Consider the following 15,009-nt stretch of genomic DNA (forward strand, 5'->3'; position numbering starts at 1 on the left):
TCGCCGTTTTTCTCTGGTGGGCCCCGCCGCTCTCCTCCCTCCGGGCGTTGCCGCTTTAAGGCTTGGCCCCGCCCCCTCAGCGCGGCGGGCGGCGGCACGTGACGGCGGCGCCTTAAAGGGGCCGCGATGGGTCCGGGCCGGCTCCTCCCGGCGCTGCTCCTGGCGATCGGCGCCGCCGCCCGCTGGGCCGCGACCCCCGAGACGGTACCGGGGGGGCGGGGGGGGCTTCGGGGGAGGGGGGGGCGGGCTGGCTACGGCAGGACCCTCCCGCACCCAACCCCCACGTCCCGGGGACCCCCCAATCCCCCCCCAGGGCCCCCCGATCCCCCCAAAGCCCCCCCCGGGTCCCCTGTTGGGCCCCCCGATCCCCCCAAAGCCCCCCCGGGTCCCCCGTTGCCCCCACACCCCCTTTTGCCCCCCCCGAGCCCCCTGCCTCCCCATTTGTCCCCCTTTCACCCGCCCGGCCCCCTCGATGGCCCCCACGTTTCCCCCAGAGCCCCCCCGTAGCCCCTACAGTGCCCCCCAATATCCCCCAGTGCTCCCAACACTCTCTCTCGTCCCCCATTGATGCCCCCCGACCCCCCCCAAGCCCCTGGAGCCCCTCAATGACCCCACCAGACCCCCAGTGCCCCCCTGTAGCCCCCCCCCCCAAGGACCCCAAAGCCCTCCTCTACCCCCCCAGGGCCCCCCAGTGCCCTTTAGCCCCCCTCTCGCTCCCCATTAATGCCCCAACAACACCTCCAAAGCCCCTTGGCCCCCCCCCTTGAGCCCCCCAATGCCCCCACCAGACCCCCAATGCCCCCTACAGCCTCCCCAGTGATGCCCAAAGCTCCCCCTACCCCCTCCAGGGCCCCCCAGTGCCCCTTAGTCCCCCTTCTGCTCCCCATTAATGGCCCCCTCCTCACTCCGACTCCCCCCTGTCCCCCCCAGGTGCGCCCGCGGGTGGTGCGGGAGCAGCTGCTGTGGGTGAGCGGGGAGGGGCGCGGGGGGGTCCACACCTTCCGGGTGCCGCTGGTGGTCGTCACCCCCGGGGGGGCCCTGCTGGCCTGCGCCGAGGGGCGCAAGCGCTCGGCCGCCGACGTGGGGGCCAAGGTCATCGCCTGCCGCCACTCTCCCGACGGAGGTGGGGGGGGGGTTCCTGGAGGGGGGTCTGGGAGGTGTTTGGGGGATCCTGAGAGTGTCTGGGGGGGGGGCCTGGGGGGGTTGAGTGGTTCTGGGGCGGTCGGAGAGATCTTTTGGGTGTTTTAGGGGGATCTGGGAGGATTGGGGGGGGACACTGAGGGGTCTGAGAGGTTCAGGGGGGCAGAGAGATCTTTGGGGTGTCTTGGGGAGGTTGGGGTGACCCTTGGGGGTATGAGAGGTTCTTGGGGGAGTCAGAAAGATCTTTGGGGGGGTCTGGGGGGATCTGGGGGAGCGTTGAGGGTTTTGAGAGGTTTGGGGGGGTCAGAGAGGTCTTGGAGGGGGGTTTGGGGGGGTCTGAGAGCTCCTGGGGGGGGTCTGTGGGGGAAGTTGCGATGGTCCATGGGGGCTCCTGGGGGGCCCCTGTTGGAAATGAGGGGGGTCCTGAGAGTTTGGGGGTCCTGGGTGGTGCCTTGGGGGGTGGGGGCCCTGTAGGGGGCTGGGGGTGGGTCAGGGGGGTCTGGGGGGGGTGTCTGACCGCATGCCCCCCCCCCCCCCCCCCAAGGCGCGACGTGGGGCCCGACGCGGGTGGCAGCGGACGACGGCTGGGCGGGGGATGGGCTGAGCCTGGGGGCGCTGGCGGTGGCGGGGGAGGAGGTGCTGCTGCTCTTCGCCCGCTGCGCCCACCCCCCCCAAGCCTGCGGCCCCCCCAGCACCCACCTCCTGCGCAGCCGCGACGGCGGCCGCTCCTGGGGGCCCCCCCAAAACCTCTCGGGGGTCGTCGGTAACGAGGTCTTCGCCCCCGGGCCTGGCTATGGCATCCAGGTACGAGGGGGGGGGGGGGGGCAGGTGTCCTGAGGGGGTGGTCACCCAAAGGCCTGGGGGGGGACACGGCCAGGTGTTCAGAGAAGGGTGGGGGGACACAAGCATCTGGGAATGCGGTGGGGGGGGGGGTGGGCGTGGGTCTGTGGGGACCTGGGGGTCTAGGGGGGTCCTAGCTGTGTGTGTGTGTTGTTCCCCCCCCCCCAGAAGCAGCGGGCGCCGGGGCGGGGGCGCCTGGTGTTCTGCGGCCACGGGACGCTGGAGCGGGACGGGGTCTTGCTGCTGCTGAGTGACGACGGGGGGCGGCACTGGCGGCGGGGGGGGGCTCTGCCCGCCATCCCCTTTGGAGCCCCCCGCCACCCCCATGACTTCACCCCCGACGAGTGCCAGGTGGGGAGAAACTGGGGCGTCTGCGGCACCGGGGTCTCTCCCTGGAGACCCAGGCGACTGGGGATGGGGGGGGCACAGTGGGGGTTGGGGGAAGTCCAGGGCAGTGGGGGGGGGGTCTCCCTGGGGACCCAGATGTCTAGAAGCCCCCCCAAAGGGACCCAGGCATCTGGGTATGGGGGGGGACCCCTGTATTGGGGGGGGGGTAGGGCAATGGGGGTCTCTCTGGAGACCCAGGGGTCTGGGGAGGACACCCAGGCAGCCAGGGGGGGAACGATCCAGGTGTCCCGGGGGGACCCAGGGGTGTGGGGGGTCCCAGGGGTCGGGGGGGACACACGTGGGGGTCCGGGGGGGGAGGGTCACTCAGTCACGCGGCTGCCCACAGCCCTACGAGCTGCCCGACGGCTCCATCGCCGTCAACATCCGGAACCAAAACTTCTACCGGTGCCGGTGCCGGATGGTGGCGCGGAGCTGGGACGGGGGCGAGACCCTCCCCCCCGACGCCGTCACCTTTGACCCCACCCTGGTCGACCCCGCCGTGGCGGCCGGCGTCCTCGTCACCGGCGGCCTCGTCTTCTTCAGCAACCCTGCCCATGAGAGCCAGCGTGAGCGGGGGCGGATTGGGGGGCCGGGGGGGGGCCGGGGGTGCTGGGCTTGGGGGGGGGGAAGAGGGGGGCTTGGGGCGGGGGGGCGTGGTCTGGGGTGGGGGGCGTGGCCTGAGGCAGCGGGAGCAGGCGGTGTGACTTGACAGCAGCGGGTGGCTCTGGCTGGGTGGGCGTGGTCTGGGACGGTGGGCGTGGCTTGCGAGGGCGCGCCCCCACCGACCCCGCCCCTCTCGCAGGGGTGAACCTGACCCTGCGCTGGAGCTTCACTAACGGCACCACGTGGTGGGGGCGGGGCCTGCAGGTGTGGGCGGGGCCCAGCGGGTACTCCTCGATGGCGGCCCCGCCCCCCGGCGACCAGGGCGACGCCCCCTTGCTCTACCTCATCTACGAGAAGGGGCGGAGCCTCTCCACAGAGACCGTCTCATTGGCCACCATCAGCATCGCGGGCGATGTCTGATTCGGCCGCGCCCCCCCCCGTGGAGGGGGGTGTGTCTCAATAAAGGGGTTCGCTCAGCCCGGCTTGCGTCATCACTGGGGGCAGGGGGGCGTGGCCAGGCGGTGGCGGGAGCCGTCGCCATAGCGACGCGGTGGGGGCGGGTTCGGGGCGGGGCTCTCCGCCCGGCGCCGTCGCCTTAGCAACGGCGGCGACCGTCCTCCTACGAGGACCCCGGCGCGGAGCTGCCCGCGGCGGCGCCTGCGCGGAGATCGTTGCCCGCGGGGAGGCGGTGGCGGGGCCCGGTCGGGACCGCGGCAGTGGGGGGAGGGCGGGGGGCGGCGGGGCCTTAGGGGGGAGAGAGGCGCGGGGAGGCGGCGGGGGCGCGGATGGAGCCGGGCGGACTCAGGCGATCGCGAGGGGCAGCCCCGGGGTAGGGGGTCCTGAGCGGCGCCGCGGGCGGGGCGGTCCCGGAAGTGACGCCTGCGCAGTCCCGCCCACTCCCTCCCGCGGCGGTCGCAGCGCTCGGCGGTAAGTGATGGCGGCGCGGCCCGGCCCGGCCCTGCCATCGGTCGCGCATCGCCGCTCCCACCGCCCATCGGGGCCCCGCGGCCGCCGATACCCCGCGGCCGGGCCCGTCCGCGCCCGCCGCCGCCCTCGGCGCCCGGAGCCGCCGCTCTGGGAGGGGGGCGCTCCCGGCCCGCCGCCATTGTGGGCGCCAAGATGGCGGCGGCGGGACCTGGGGGAGGCCCGGTGTGTGTGTGTGGGGGGGGCGCTGAGGGGGGGACACGGACCCCGCGGCCGGGGGGGGGCGGGCCCGAGCGGCCGGTTCCTTGGCGGGAAGGAAGGTGATTGGCTGGGGCCGGCGGGGGAGGGGCCCGGGGGGGCGGGTCTTGGCGGGGGGGGCCGGTGCACCGGAGTGTCTCGGTGGGGCGAGGGGGTCCCTTGTGGGGTGATGGGGGGAGCCCGGATCTGTGGGGTGCGCTGACACCGGGGTCCCGCTGTGGGGTGAGGGGGGGGATGTCCGTGTGGGGGGAGGGGAGAGCCCCGTTCTGAACGTGTCCCCCCCCCCCCAGCCCGTCAGGATGGCGGAGAACGACGTGGACAACGAGCTGCTGGATTATGAGGACGACGAGGTGGAGAACGCGGCGGGGGCCGACGGGGCCGAGGCGCCGCCCAAGAAGGACGTGAAGGGCTCCTACGTCTCCATCCACAGCTCCGGCTTCCGCGATTTCCTCCTCAAACCCGAGCTGCTTCGCGCCATTGTCGACTGCGGCTTCGAGCACCCCTCCGAAGGTGACCGGACGGGGAGGGCGCCGGGGGCAGGGGGGTGTTTTGGGGTCTCTCCCCAGCGGCGCTGACAGCCCCCCTCCCTCCTCCGCTCCCCCACAGTGCAGCACGAGTGCATCCCGCAGGCCATCCTGGGCATGGACGTGCTCTGCCAGGCTAAATCCGGCATGGGCAAGACGGCCGTCTTCGTCCTGGCCACCCTGCAGCAGCTGGAGCCTGTCACGGGGCAGGTGAGGGGCCCCCCCCAGGGCTTTGACGTGGAGTTTGGGGGGCTCACACAGCGCTGAGCCCACCTTTTGCCGGTGTTGTTTGCTCAGGTGTCAGTGCTGGTGATGTGTCACACGCGGGAGCTGGCTTTCCAGATCAGTAAGGAGTATGAGAGGTTTTCCAAGTACATGCCCAGCGTTAAGGTGAGGGGGTTGGAGGGTGGGAGATTGCTCGGAGAGGGGGTGGGCGTAAAGGGGCGCTCAGAGAGTGGGAAATGGTGTGGGGAAGGGACGCAGGGAGGCTGGAAGTGGGGGATGTAAGATAAAGAGATGCTGCAGGCACTGGGGGTCACTCTAGGAGGTTTTGGGGGTATGAGCTTTGGGAGAGAGACCTTAAATCATCCTGAAGAGTTTGGGGCACCCCAAAATCGCAGCAAGGGAGGGGGAGGTCGTGGCAAAGGGGGGAGCTGAGGTTGGGGGGCATCAGGGTGCAAAGGGGGGGTCAGGGAGTAGGAAATGGGGTAGGAAAAGGGCTTTTGGGGAGATGGGCCAGCCCAGAGGTGTTTGGGGGGCGTCAGTTTTAGTGGAAGAGCCTTAAACGACCGAGGGGATCCCAAAATCTTGGCAAGGATGGGGTATAGCAGTAGAAGAAAGTTGGGGGGGTCTGAGCACACCCCCCCCACCCACCCCCGCAGGTGGCGGTGTTCTTCGGGGGGCTGTCGATCAAGAAGGATGAGGAGGTGCTGAAGAAGAACTGCCCCCACATCGTGGTGGGGACTCCGGGCCGTATCCTGGCTCTGGCCCGCAACAAGAGCCTCAACCTGAAGCACATCAAGCACTTCATCCTGGACGAGTGCGACAAGATGCTTGAGCAGCTCGGTGAGTCCAGGGAGGGGGTCCCGGGTGGGGTTCGGGGGGGACCCAGGCATCCAGGAGGAGATTTGGGGGGGGATCCGATTGTTCGCAGGAGGACCCAGGGGTCCGGCAGAGCCTCATGGGGGATTGAGATGTTCTTCATGGGGGGAGACACCTGAGAATTTTAGGAGGGGGAGGCCGGTGTCAGAAGGGGTGGGGGGACAACTCAGGGTCTAGATGTGACCCCACAGAGGACCCTCGTGTCCAGGCCTTTTCCCCCCAAAGCTGGGTGCTGCTCAGCCCGGCTGCCCCCCCCTCCAGCCCCCCCCCTCCCCATAACCCACCCCGGCCCCTCCTAACCCCGTCGTCTGTCCCCCACCTCAGACATGCGTCGGGACGTCCAGGAGATCTTCCGCATGACCCCGCACGAAAAGCAGGTCATGATGTTCAGCGCCACCCTCAGCAAGGAAATCCGCCCCGTCTGCCGCAAATTCATGCAAGACGTAATTACCCCTTCTACCTTCTTTGCCCCCGGCGCCCGCCCCGGCGCGGGGGGCTGCCCCCGGCCCCCGCCCCCCCTGCGGAAGATCTCTCGGGTCTCCCCCCTCCAGCCGCCCCCCTTCTTCTTCCTCCTCCTCCTCCTCCTCCTCCTCCTCTTCCTCGCTCCGTCCCGCCCGCCCCCCAAAAACCGCCCGGCGGACGGCGAAGAGCCCCCCCACACGCACTCGAGCGAGTAAGTGCCTGCGGCTCTCGGCCCCCCCGGCCCCCCCCGGCGCTCCGGCAGACGGCGGCGAGGAGACGGCGGGACCCGGACGGCCTCGGCACGGCGCGGCGCGGCCTCGGCGCGGCTCGGCCCGGCCCGGATTCCTCCAGGCGCCCGGACCCGCTTATCCTTTTCCTGGAGCCGGCGGAGAGCAGGATTCGGGGGGGCGGGGGGTGGGGGGGATAACGGGGCAGGTGGGGGGACACCCCCGGGGCTGTGCCGGGGGGCAGGGCCCCTCCTGCGGGGCCATGGGGGATCTGTGGGGTGCAAGGGGCCTGTGGGGCCTTGTCGGGGTCCCGATGCCGTATTGGGGTTCAGGGGGCTGTAGGGCGCTGCAGGGCGTCTGTGGGGTACGTTATGGTATGGGGAACAGATGGAGCTGACTTGGGGGCAGTGACGTATATGTTTATAGGGTTGCGTGATGATGCGGAGTGCTATAGGGTGCTATAGGTTAGCAGTAGGTTTGTGATATACGGTAGGGATCTTTTGGGATTGTATTAGGATGTTTGGGGTCGTGTAGGGGTTTATAGAGTGCTATAAACTGTGTATAGGGTTGTATTGGGGCACAGCAATCTATATGGTGGTGTAGGATACCTGTAAGAATGCCTTAGATTGTAGAGAACTTATGGGGCAGTGTGGGGATGCAGAGATCCATTGGGTATCTCTGGGGCTGTTTTGGGGTGCAGGGCACCCATGGGACCATATCAGGGTCTCCGGGGGCTGTATTGGGGTGCAGAGAGCGCCAGGGGATCTGTAGGGTGTCCATGGGAATGTATTGGGATCTTTGGCATCTTACTGGGGTCCATAGGGCTGTTTTGCGGGGCAGGGCTCCTGTGGCGGTCCCAGGCAGATGTGTTGGGGACCTTGGGGCCGTACTGGGGTGCAGGGGATTATAGGGGACCTTTGGGACGGTATTGGGGTCCATGCGGACTTCATTGGGATGGAGGGAACCCGTGGGGCCATGTTGGGGTGCTGTGGGACCATGTTGGGGTCCTTGGGGACGTAACATCCCCTTAGGGTTGTCCTGGCGTTCTTGGGACTGTCTCGGGGTTCCTGGAACCATGGGGGGGGGTCATGGGGCTGTAGTGGGGTGCAGGGAGCCGTAGGTGTCCCACGGGGCCATAAAGGGGTCCCAGGGGCCATATCGGGGTGTAGGGGACTGTAGGGGTCCTGTGAGGCCATATTGGGGTCCTCAGGAACCATATTGGGGTGCAGGGCACTATAGAGGTACTGTGGGTCCCTGTTGGGGTCTTTGGGAGTCGTGTTGGGGTGCAGGGACCCTATGGAGCTATATATGGGCCCCTGAGATTATATTGTGGTCCAGGGACCATATTGGGGTACAGGGGTCCTATGGGGCCATATTGGGGTCTTTGGGAGCCTACGGTGCAGTACTGGGGTTCCTGGAGGTCCTTAGAGTGCTCAGGGCACCATATTGGGGTCCTTAGGAGCTGTATTGGGGTGCAGGGAGCCATAGGGGCCCCATGAGGCTGTATTGGGGTTTGTGGGAGTTGTATTAGGGTCCCTGGGGCCGTATTGGGGTCTTTGGGAGCTGTATTGGGGTACAGGAAGCCGTATTGGGGATCTTGGAAGCTGTATTGGGGTGCAGGGAAGGATAGGGGTCCCATGGGGCCATATTGGGGTCCCTGGGGCCATATTGGGGTACAGGGGAGCATGGGGTCCCATGGGGCCCTATTGGGGTCCCTGGGGCCGTATTGGGGTACAGGAGGTCACGTAGGGGTCCTTGGGAGTTGTATTGGGGCGTAGGGAGTCATACTGGGGTCCCATAGGGCCGTATTGGGGTCCTGGGGCTATATTGGGGTGCAGGGGACTATAGGGGTCCTGGGGGGGCATATTGGGGTCCCAGGAGCTGTATTGGGGTATAGGAAGCCATATTGGGAACTTTGGGGCCATTTTGGCGTGCTGGGAGCCTATGAGGCCGTACTGGGGTCCCTGGAGGCTCTGCTGGGGTCATTGGAGTACCCAGGGAGCCGTATTGGGGTCCCTGGGGCCATATTGGGGTACAGGGGAGCATAGGGATCCTGTGAGACCGTACTGGGGTGCAGGGGACCATAGGAGTCCCTGGGGCCGTATTGGGGTATAGGAAGCCATATTGGGGTTCTTGGGAGTTGTATTGGGGTGCAGGGAGCCGTACTGGGGTCCCCTGGGGCCCTGTTGGGGTCCCTGGGAGCTGTATTGGGCTGCAGGAGACCGTAGGGGTCCCGTGGGGCCATATTGGGGTCCTGGGGCTGTATCGGGTGCAGGGGACTATGGGGGTCCCCCGGGGTCCTGTTGGGGTCCCAGGGGCCGTATTGGGGTCCAGGGAGCCACGTAGGGGGTCCCTGTTGGGGTCCTGGGGGCCGTGTTGGGGTGCAGGGAGCCCTGGGGCGCCCGTGGGGCTGTAGGGGGGCCATCGAGGCCGTGTTGGGGTGCAGCGGGGGGGGCCGCCGGGGGGGCGCCGGGGCGGGGGCTGAGCGCTGTCCCCCCCCCAGCCGATGGAGATCTTCGTGGACGACGAGACGAAGCTGACGCTGCACGGGCTGCAGCAGTACTACGTCAAGCTGAAGGACAACGAGAAGAACCGCAAGCTCTTCGACCTGCTGGACGTCCTCGAGTTCAACCAGGTGGGGGGACCCCGAAATCGGGGGGGGGACACACACGGACAACGAGACCCCAAAATCTGGGGGGTGCCGGGAGCGCTCGGAGTCAGGGTGGAGGAGGGGGATCTTGGTGTCTGGGGAGGGCTTGGGGGTTTGAGGGGGGGGTCCAGGAGAGGACCCCAAGGTCTGGGGGGTCCTGGGAGGACCCCGAAGTCCGGGGGCCCTGGAGGTGAATCCAAGAGAGATTTTGGGGGGGTCTGGGATAGGGTGCCAATACGTGGGGGGGGTCTCAGGGGTGACTAAGGCATCCGGGAGAGGTTTGGGGGCTCTAGGGCGGGTCGTCAGTGTTTGGGGGGAGAACCCAGTGTCCGGGAGGGCTCTTGGCAGGGGAGGGGGTCTGTAGGGCAGGACCCCAGGATCGGGGGGGGGGGCCCACCCATCCTCACACCCTCCCCTAATCTGTGCCCCCCCCCCCAAGGTGGTGATCTTCGTCAAGTCGGTGCAGCGCTGCATCGCCCTGGCCCAGCTGCTGGTGGAGCAGAACTTCCCGGCCATCGCCATCCACCGCGGCATGCCCCAGGAGGAACGGTACGGCCCCGGGGGGAGCCGGGGGGGGGCCCTGACCCCCCTGACACCCCCTTAACCCCCCCGCCCCCCCCCTTCCCCAGGCTGTCACGGTACCAGCAGTTCAAGGATTTCCAACGCCGCATCTTGGTGGCCACCAACCTCTTTGGGCGCGGGATGGACATCGAGCGGGTCAACATCGCCTTTAACTACGACATGCCCGAGGACTCCGACACCTACCTGCACCGGGTGGGGGGGCTCTCTGTGCTGGGGGGGGCTGCCTGCGAGGGGGGGGTCCCTGCCTGCGAGTGGGGAGGGTGTAGGGGGGCTGCAGGTGAGGGAAAAGGGGGTTGTGGGGTGTACGGGGGTCTGCGGTGGTGCTGGGGGGTGATAGGGGGCTGGGGGGGGGGGTCTGGGTTTTCGGGGGGGTATGGAGATGTGGGGGGGCTTTGGATCCTGGTGGGGGCTTTTGGGAGGATGCTATGGGGTAGGTGGGAAGGTTTTGGGGGGTGTGATGATGGGGGGGACTTGGGGGTGTTTGGGGGGGGCTCTGTGGGGCATGGGGGGGGCATGTCCGGATCTTGGGAGGGTCATGAGGATTGGGGGCGCTGTGCATCCTCAGGGGCTTTTTGGGGTTCTGTGCACCCCAGGGGTGCTATGGGGGTCCCAGGGGGGCAGGGGGGGTCTGGGGGTGTCTCCGCACCCTGACACCCCCCCCGTGTCCCCCCCCCAGGTGGCGCGGGCGGGGCGTTTCGGCACCAAGGGGCTGGCCATCACCTTCGTGTCGGACGAGAACGACGCCAAGATCCTCAACGACGTCCAGGATCGCTTCGAGGTCAACATCAGCGAGCTGCCCGACGAGATCGACATCTCCTCCTACAGTGAGGGGGGACGGGGGGGCCGGGGTTCGGGGTGAGCTGGGGCCGCTCACACCGTCCGCCTCTCCTAGAGGGGGTGTGGGGCTGGGGGGGGGGGGTCTGGAAGGGTTTTGGGGGTGTGGGGAGGGTCTCGGGGGTTTTGGGCGGCGGGGGTGGTTTGGGGCAGCGAGCTGCCCCGTATGATCCATGTGGTCTTATGAGGAGTGAGGGTTCTGGGGGGGTTTTGGGGGGGTCTGGGCGGGGCAGGGGGGGAGCTGCATGGCAGCTGGGGGGAGTGGGGGGCTGGAGGGATCCTGGGGAAAAAGGGGGGGGGGCGCTGGGCAAGCTGGACCCCCCCTGACCTGACCCCTCTCTCCCCCTCCCACAGTCGAGCAGACCCGATAAAGGCCCCCACGGCCCCACCAGGACCCGCCGCCGCTGGAGCCGCCCCCCACCGCCCCCCCCCCATGCCAGCCCGGCTGCGGGGGAGGGGCCGCCCCCCCGCCCCCCGCCGGGGGTTTTATAGAAAAAAGGCCTGAAAAGACAAAAAAAAAAAAAAAAAAAGAAAAGGAAAAATCTCCCCTCACGCCACCAGCCCGGGGGGGCAGGGCCCCGGGGGCCCCCCCCGAACCCCCCCCGGGGCCCCTCTGCCCCCCCCGGGGTCCCCCTGCCCCCCCCCCCCCCCCCGGCTGTACAATTTCTGGTTTTTTTGGTAATAAAGTTGCCTGACCCGGCCGTGACCTCGGGACTGACTGGGGGCGGGGCCTGGGGAGGGGGCGGGGCTTGAGGGCGGGGCTGGGTTAGTCTGGAAGGGGCGGGGCGAGGGGCGGCCTTTTGGGGAAGGGCGGGGCCGCGCTTTCCCGCCGTCGGGCGCCGGCGCCATCTCGGGGGCGGGAGTCCGCCGCGGCGCCGCCGCCATCTTGGAATTGGGGGCGGGGCGGGGGCGTGGCCAGGCCGCCGGCGCTATAAAAGGGCCGCAGGGGGGGGCAACCGCTCTTTTCTCGCCGGGCCGCGGGGTGAGCGGGGACTCCGGGGGACGCGGGGGGGAACAAACACACCTGGGTCCATCTCCCCCACTTGGGGGGGGGGGCTGTTGCGGTGATGACGCCAAAGACTAGAGTCTCCGACCCTCCCTGAGGACGCCATAGGCCTGAGCGACGCCCCCCCCCCCCCTCACCCGGACGCCGTGCTCCCTGCTGTACTCACCCACCACCCCCCTCCGTCTGTTGCAGGTGGCAGCGACCGCCGGGACCCGGCTTTCCCTGGGTAAGACCCCCCGGTGTCCGTTCACCCACTCCCGTGTCCCCCCCACGCGTGATACACCCCCCCACCGGGTCGCGGCGGCGATGAGGAACTGGCTCGAAGAGCGTCTGACCCCGCAGTGATGACCACTCGCAGCGCCCTGAGCCGCCGCGACCCCCCCCCGGGGACACCCCCCCTCCCGTGGGGACCCCCGAAACCCCCTGACGCCCTTCCCTGGCCCTGGGCCCCTCCCTCCCCGCGACTCGTCTTTTCCAGGCCCCGGGGACCCCCAGATACCCCAAACCTCCTCTGTCCTGGTCCTGGGGAACCCCCCGTACCCCGAGACCCCCCTGGCCGGGTCCCAGGGACCCCCAACCCTCCGGGCCCCCCCTGCCCGGCCCCGGGACCCCCCAAGACCCCCTTGTACCGTACATGGGGACCCCCGAGCCCTTGCCCCCCCGCCTCCCGACACCGTTTCTCTCTTTGCAGCCCCGGACGAGGCCTCAGGACCGACGGCGCCGCCGTAGGAGGGGGGGGGGGGGGGGCGCGTTTGGGTGAAATAAAGGCGAGTTTGGGTCCGGATGGGGCTTCTGCGCTTTCTTGGGCCGGCAGGGGGCGCGCGTTACCCGGGGGTGGGTGGGCGGGCGGGGCCGTCGTCACGTGACGCGCCGTTCCCGCCTTCGCCCGCCGCCATTTTGGGAGGGGGCAGCGGCGCGGCCGCCATCTTGGGTGAGGTACGCGGGGCGGGGGGGAGGGGGGCGGGTGTTATTGTAGGGTCGCTGGCGTGGGCCCCGCCTTCCCCCCCCCCCCCCCCCCCGTGAAGGTACGGCGGCATCCAGGCTCTCCCCGTCCCCCCCACAAGTGGACCCAGACGTCCGGGCGCGGCCCCTCCTCCCGGGAAGGCTCCGGCCGGCCCCTCCTCTCCCCGTCCCGGGTGGACCCAGCCGTCCGGGGAGCTCCCCGCCACCCCCCCACCCCCCCCAGAGGGACCCAGCCGTCCGGGGGGGGGGTCCTCACCCCTGGAAGAGGGACCCGGGGGGGGGGCTCCTCCCCACCCCTGAGGGACACAGGCCTTCGGGCCCCGCCCCGCGCTCCGACCACTTCCGGGTCACACCCCCCCCCCCCCGAGGTGAGCCCCATGATATGGGGGGGTCAGGGAGGTGTTGGGGGGCTGGGGAGGGGGTTGGGGACCATACAGGGAGGGGAGGGCCTCGCTGTGCCCCGTACATGGGGCTGGGGGGGGGCTGGTCTGTGTCATCCCCTGGCCCATGGAGAGGGGATCACCCTGTGTCCCATCTTGGGGGTGGGGGTCTTCCCCCGCCCCCGTATTCTGTGGGTCCCTGGGGGGGGTCGGTGTGAACCCCTGCCGCACTGCAGGGGGGGGGGGGACGGGGACGGATATCACACCCTGCTCTTTCTGGGGGTCTTCAGGGGAGGGGAGGGTTCTTTCCACCCCATGCCCCATATGTAATGTTGGGGGGGGTGTCAGTCACCCCCCTGCCTCACCTGGGTGGTCCTGGGCAGGGTCTCTGTCACCCCCCTGCCCCCCAGTGTGTTCCTCTGGCCCCCCCATCACTGCCCCCCATCTCTTGCAGCCCCCCCCCCCCCACCTCGATGTGGCGTTGGGTGCGTGACCCGCCGTGGGGCCGGGGTCCCCCCCCAGAGCTGGGGGGGGGTCCGGACCCCCTGGAAATCTGCCTGGCCTTGGCGCGTCACCTCTTCGACCTTTGTGCCGTGGGGTGCCTGGGGGCGGCACGGGCGGCGCTGGGGGCCTTGGGGGTGCGGGGGGCGTTGGGGGCTCTGGGGCTGGGGGGCGCGGGGGGGGCCTGGCTGCAGGGGGTGGTCGCCTTCTTGCTGGCGGCCGCCGCGCTGCGGCTGCTGCTGCGGCTGCTGCTGCAGCACCTCCTGCCCCTGGCCGCCCTCTACGCCCTCCTGCAGGCCCTGGTGCTGGCTGCCAGCCTGCGCCCCGGCCCCCCCGTCGCTCCCCCGCCTGCCCCCCCGCCTCCGGGGGAGCCCCCCGAGCCAGAGGAGCAGCCGCGCGGACCCCCCGACGGACGGGAGCCCCCGGCGGAGCTGCGGGATCCCCCCACGGAGCGGCGACGAGGCGCTCCTTTGGAAGGGCGGGAGCCCCCCCTGGAGCGGTGGGACCCCCCTGTGGAGCAGCAGGACCCCCACCCGGAGTGGGACGACCCCCTGACGGAGTGGTGGGACCCCCCCACCGAGCGCTGGGAGACCCCAGGGTGCAAGGAAGGGGAGAGAGTGCTGGTGGCCGGCCCCTGTGCGGACTAGGGGGGGCCCCCCTGGACCACCGGGACCCCCCCGTCGGCCTCTGGGACCCACCAGCAAGGGTTGGGGACGGTGGGTGACGGGCCCCCCCCTCCCCAGCACTGCCTGAGGCCCCTCCAGGCGGTGACAGACCCCCAAACCTTCCCCGGCCCCCCTCTGTGGGGTCCTGGGGAGGGAGAGGCCCCGCCCACGGGGGGAGGCTCCGCCCACCGGGAGGCCCCAAAGACAGTGGCCCACCCTCTGAAAAGGTTTCGAGGCTCCGCCCACTGAGACGATCGCTCCGCCCACTGTGAGGTCACGAGGACTGTGGCTCTGCCCACTGTGAACGGCCCAGGCAGGGGCTGAGGCTCCGCCCCCCGTGGGGCCGCCCAGGACAGGCCCCGCCCACTGTGACATCGTAAGGACTGTGGCTCCGCCCCGCTGCGAAACGCACGCGGGCTGAGGCTCTGCCCACTGTGACGCCCCGCCCACCTGTGCCATAGCCCCGCCCACTGTGATTGGGGCCGCCCCCGGGTTCCTGGTCCCGCCCACGCTCCGGGAGGCTCCGCCCACCGTAGCCAGCTCCGCCCACGCGCGCGAATGCTTCTGGACTGAGGCCCCGCCCAGGGGCGCGCAGGCCTCGCCCACTGCAGCGCCTCCTCCGCCCCGTGGCCACGCCCCCTCGCGCGGGCCAAGGGGCCACGCCCCCACGCGGTTTTTTGGTAAATAAAAGGGATTTTGGGTCCCAGCAGCGGGTGCCGGTGACGGGGGGGGTGGAGTGGGGGGGGGGGTGGGGTGCGGACGCCTCGCCCGCACCAAAGATGGCGGCGCCCTCAAAGGAAATGGCGGCCGCCACTAAAATGGCGGCGGGGGGGACTGTGCGCGTGCGCGGCGCACCGAGGACCCCGGCGGGGCGACTTCGGCGGCCGCCTGATCCGGGTGCGGCGGCTGAGCGGCGGGAGCGGGACGGAGAGCGGCGGGAACGCTCCGGGAGGGTCCGGGAA

General features: G+C 69.9%; 3 protein-coding genes across 5 annotated transcripts; all 3 read left to right on the forward strand.

Annotated features, from left to right (window-relative positions):
- The first annotated feature begins 65 nt into the window (after positions 1-65).
- On the forward strand, positions 66-3,446 carry NEU1 (neuraminidase 1). Of its 2 annotated transcripts, XM_075019183.1 has the most exons (6): positions 66-204; positions 931-1,123; positions 1,685-1,944; positions 2,149-2,331; positions 2,714-2,933; positions 3,170-3,446. In XM_075019183.1, the coding sequence occupies exons 1-6, from the start codon at positions 127-129 to the stop codon at positions 3,388-3,390; spliced, it is 1,155 nt and encodes a 384-aa protein (XP_074875284.1). In that variant the 5' UTR covers positions 66-126; the 3' UTR covers positions 3,391-3,446. The 2 variants fall into 2 exon arrangements, with proteins under 2 accessions (XP_074875284.1, XP_074875283.1); XM_075019182.1 differs by lacking the exon at positions 66-204 and having other exon boundaries at positions 769-1,123.
- Positions 3,447-3,974: 528 nt separating this feature from the next.
- DDX39B (DExD-box helicase 39B) lies at positions 3,975-11,074 on the forward strand. Of its 2 annotated transcripts, XM_075019180.1 has the most exons (11): positions 4,100-4,119; positions 4,443-4,662; positions 4,759-4,886; positions 4,974-5,066; positions 5,558-5,741; positions 6,102-6,220; positions 8,970-9,101; positions 9,556-9,665; positions 9,746-9,890; positions 10,375-10,522; positions 10,887-11,074. In XM_075019180.1, exons 2-11 carry the CDS (start codon positions 4,452-4,454, stop codon positions 10,901-10,903), a joined length of 1,287 nt encoding a protein of 428 aa, XP_074875281.1. In that variant the 5' UTR covers positions 4,100-4,119; positions 4,443-4,451; the 3' UTR covers positions 10,904-11,074. The 2 variants fall into 2 exon arrangements, 1 of the variants encoding a protein (XP_074875281.1); XR_012648791.1 differs by lacking the exons at positions 10,375-10,522; positions 10,887-11,074 and having other exon boundaries at positions 3,975-4,119; positions 6,102-6,450; positions 9,746-9,877.
- A 1,378-nt stretch (positions 11,075-12,452) lies between these two features.
- C32H6orf47 (chromosome 32 C6orf47 homolog) lies at positions 12,453-14,753 on the forward strand. Its single transcript, XM_075019245.1, has 2 exons — positions 12,453-12,474; positions 13,336-14,753. Exon 2 carries the CDS (start codon positions 13,355-13,357, stop codon positions 14,027-14,029), a length of 675 nt encoding a protein of 224 aa, XP_074875346.1. The 5' UTR covers positions 12,453-12,474; positions 13,336-13,354; the 3' UTR covers positions 14,030-14,753.
- Positions 14,754-15,009: the final 256 nt, after the last annotated feature.

The sequence above is a fragment of the Buteo buteo genome, chromosome 32 (genome assembly GCF_964188355.1).
Source record: "Buteo buteo chromosome 32, bButBut1.hap1.1, whole genome shotgun sequence".
Lineage (NCBI taxonomy): Eukaryota > Metazoa > Chordata > Aves > Accipitriformes > Accipitridae > Buteo > Buteo buteo.

What these genes read in the sequence shown, in the direction of transcription:
- NEU1 (XM_075019182.1), top strand. Translation starts at nt 796, where the DNA reads ATGCCCCCTACAGCCTCCCCAGTGATGCCCAAAGCTCCCCCTACCCCC. An exon ending in GGCCTGGCTATGGCATCCAG is followed by an intron (nt 1,945 to 2,148) that starts GTACGAGGGGGG and finishes CCCCCCCCCCAG; the next exon opens with AAGCAGCGGGCGCCGGGGCG. An exon ending in TCACCCCCGACGAGTGCCAG is followed by an intron (nt 2,332 to 2,713) that starts GTGGGGAGAAAC and finishes GGCTGCCCACAG; the next exon opens with CCCTACGAGCTGCCCGACGG.
- DDX39B (XM_075019180.1), top strand. Translation starts at nt 4,452, where the DNA reads ATGGCGGAGAACGACGTGGACAACGAGCTGCTGGATTATGAGGACGAC. An exon ending in CTTCGAGCACCCCTCCGAAG is followed by an intron (nt 4,663 to 4,758) that starts GTGACCGGACGG and finishes GCTCCCCCACAG; the next exon opens with TGCAGCACGAGTGCATCCCG. An exon ending in TGGAGCCTGTCACGGGGCAG is followed by an intron (nt 4,887 to 4,973) that starts GTGAGGGGCCCC and finishes TTGTTTGCTCAG; the next exon opens with GTGTCAGTGCTGGTGATGTG.
- C32H6orf47 (XM_075019245.1), top strand. Translation starts at nt 13,355, where the DNA reads ATGTGGCGTTGGGTGCGTGACCCGCCGTGGGGCCGGGGTCCCCCCCCA.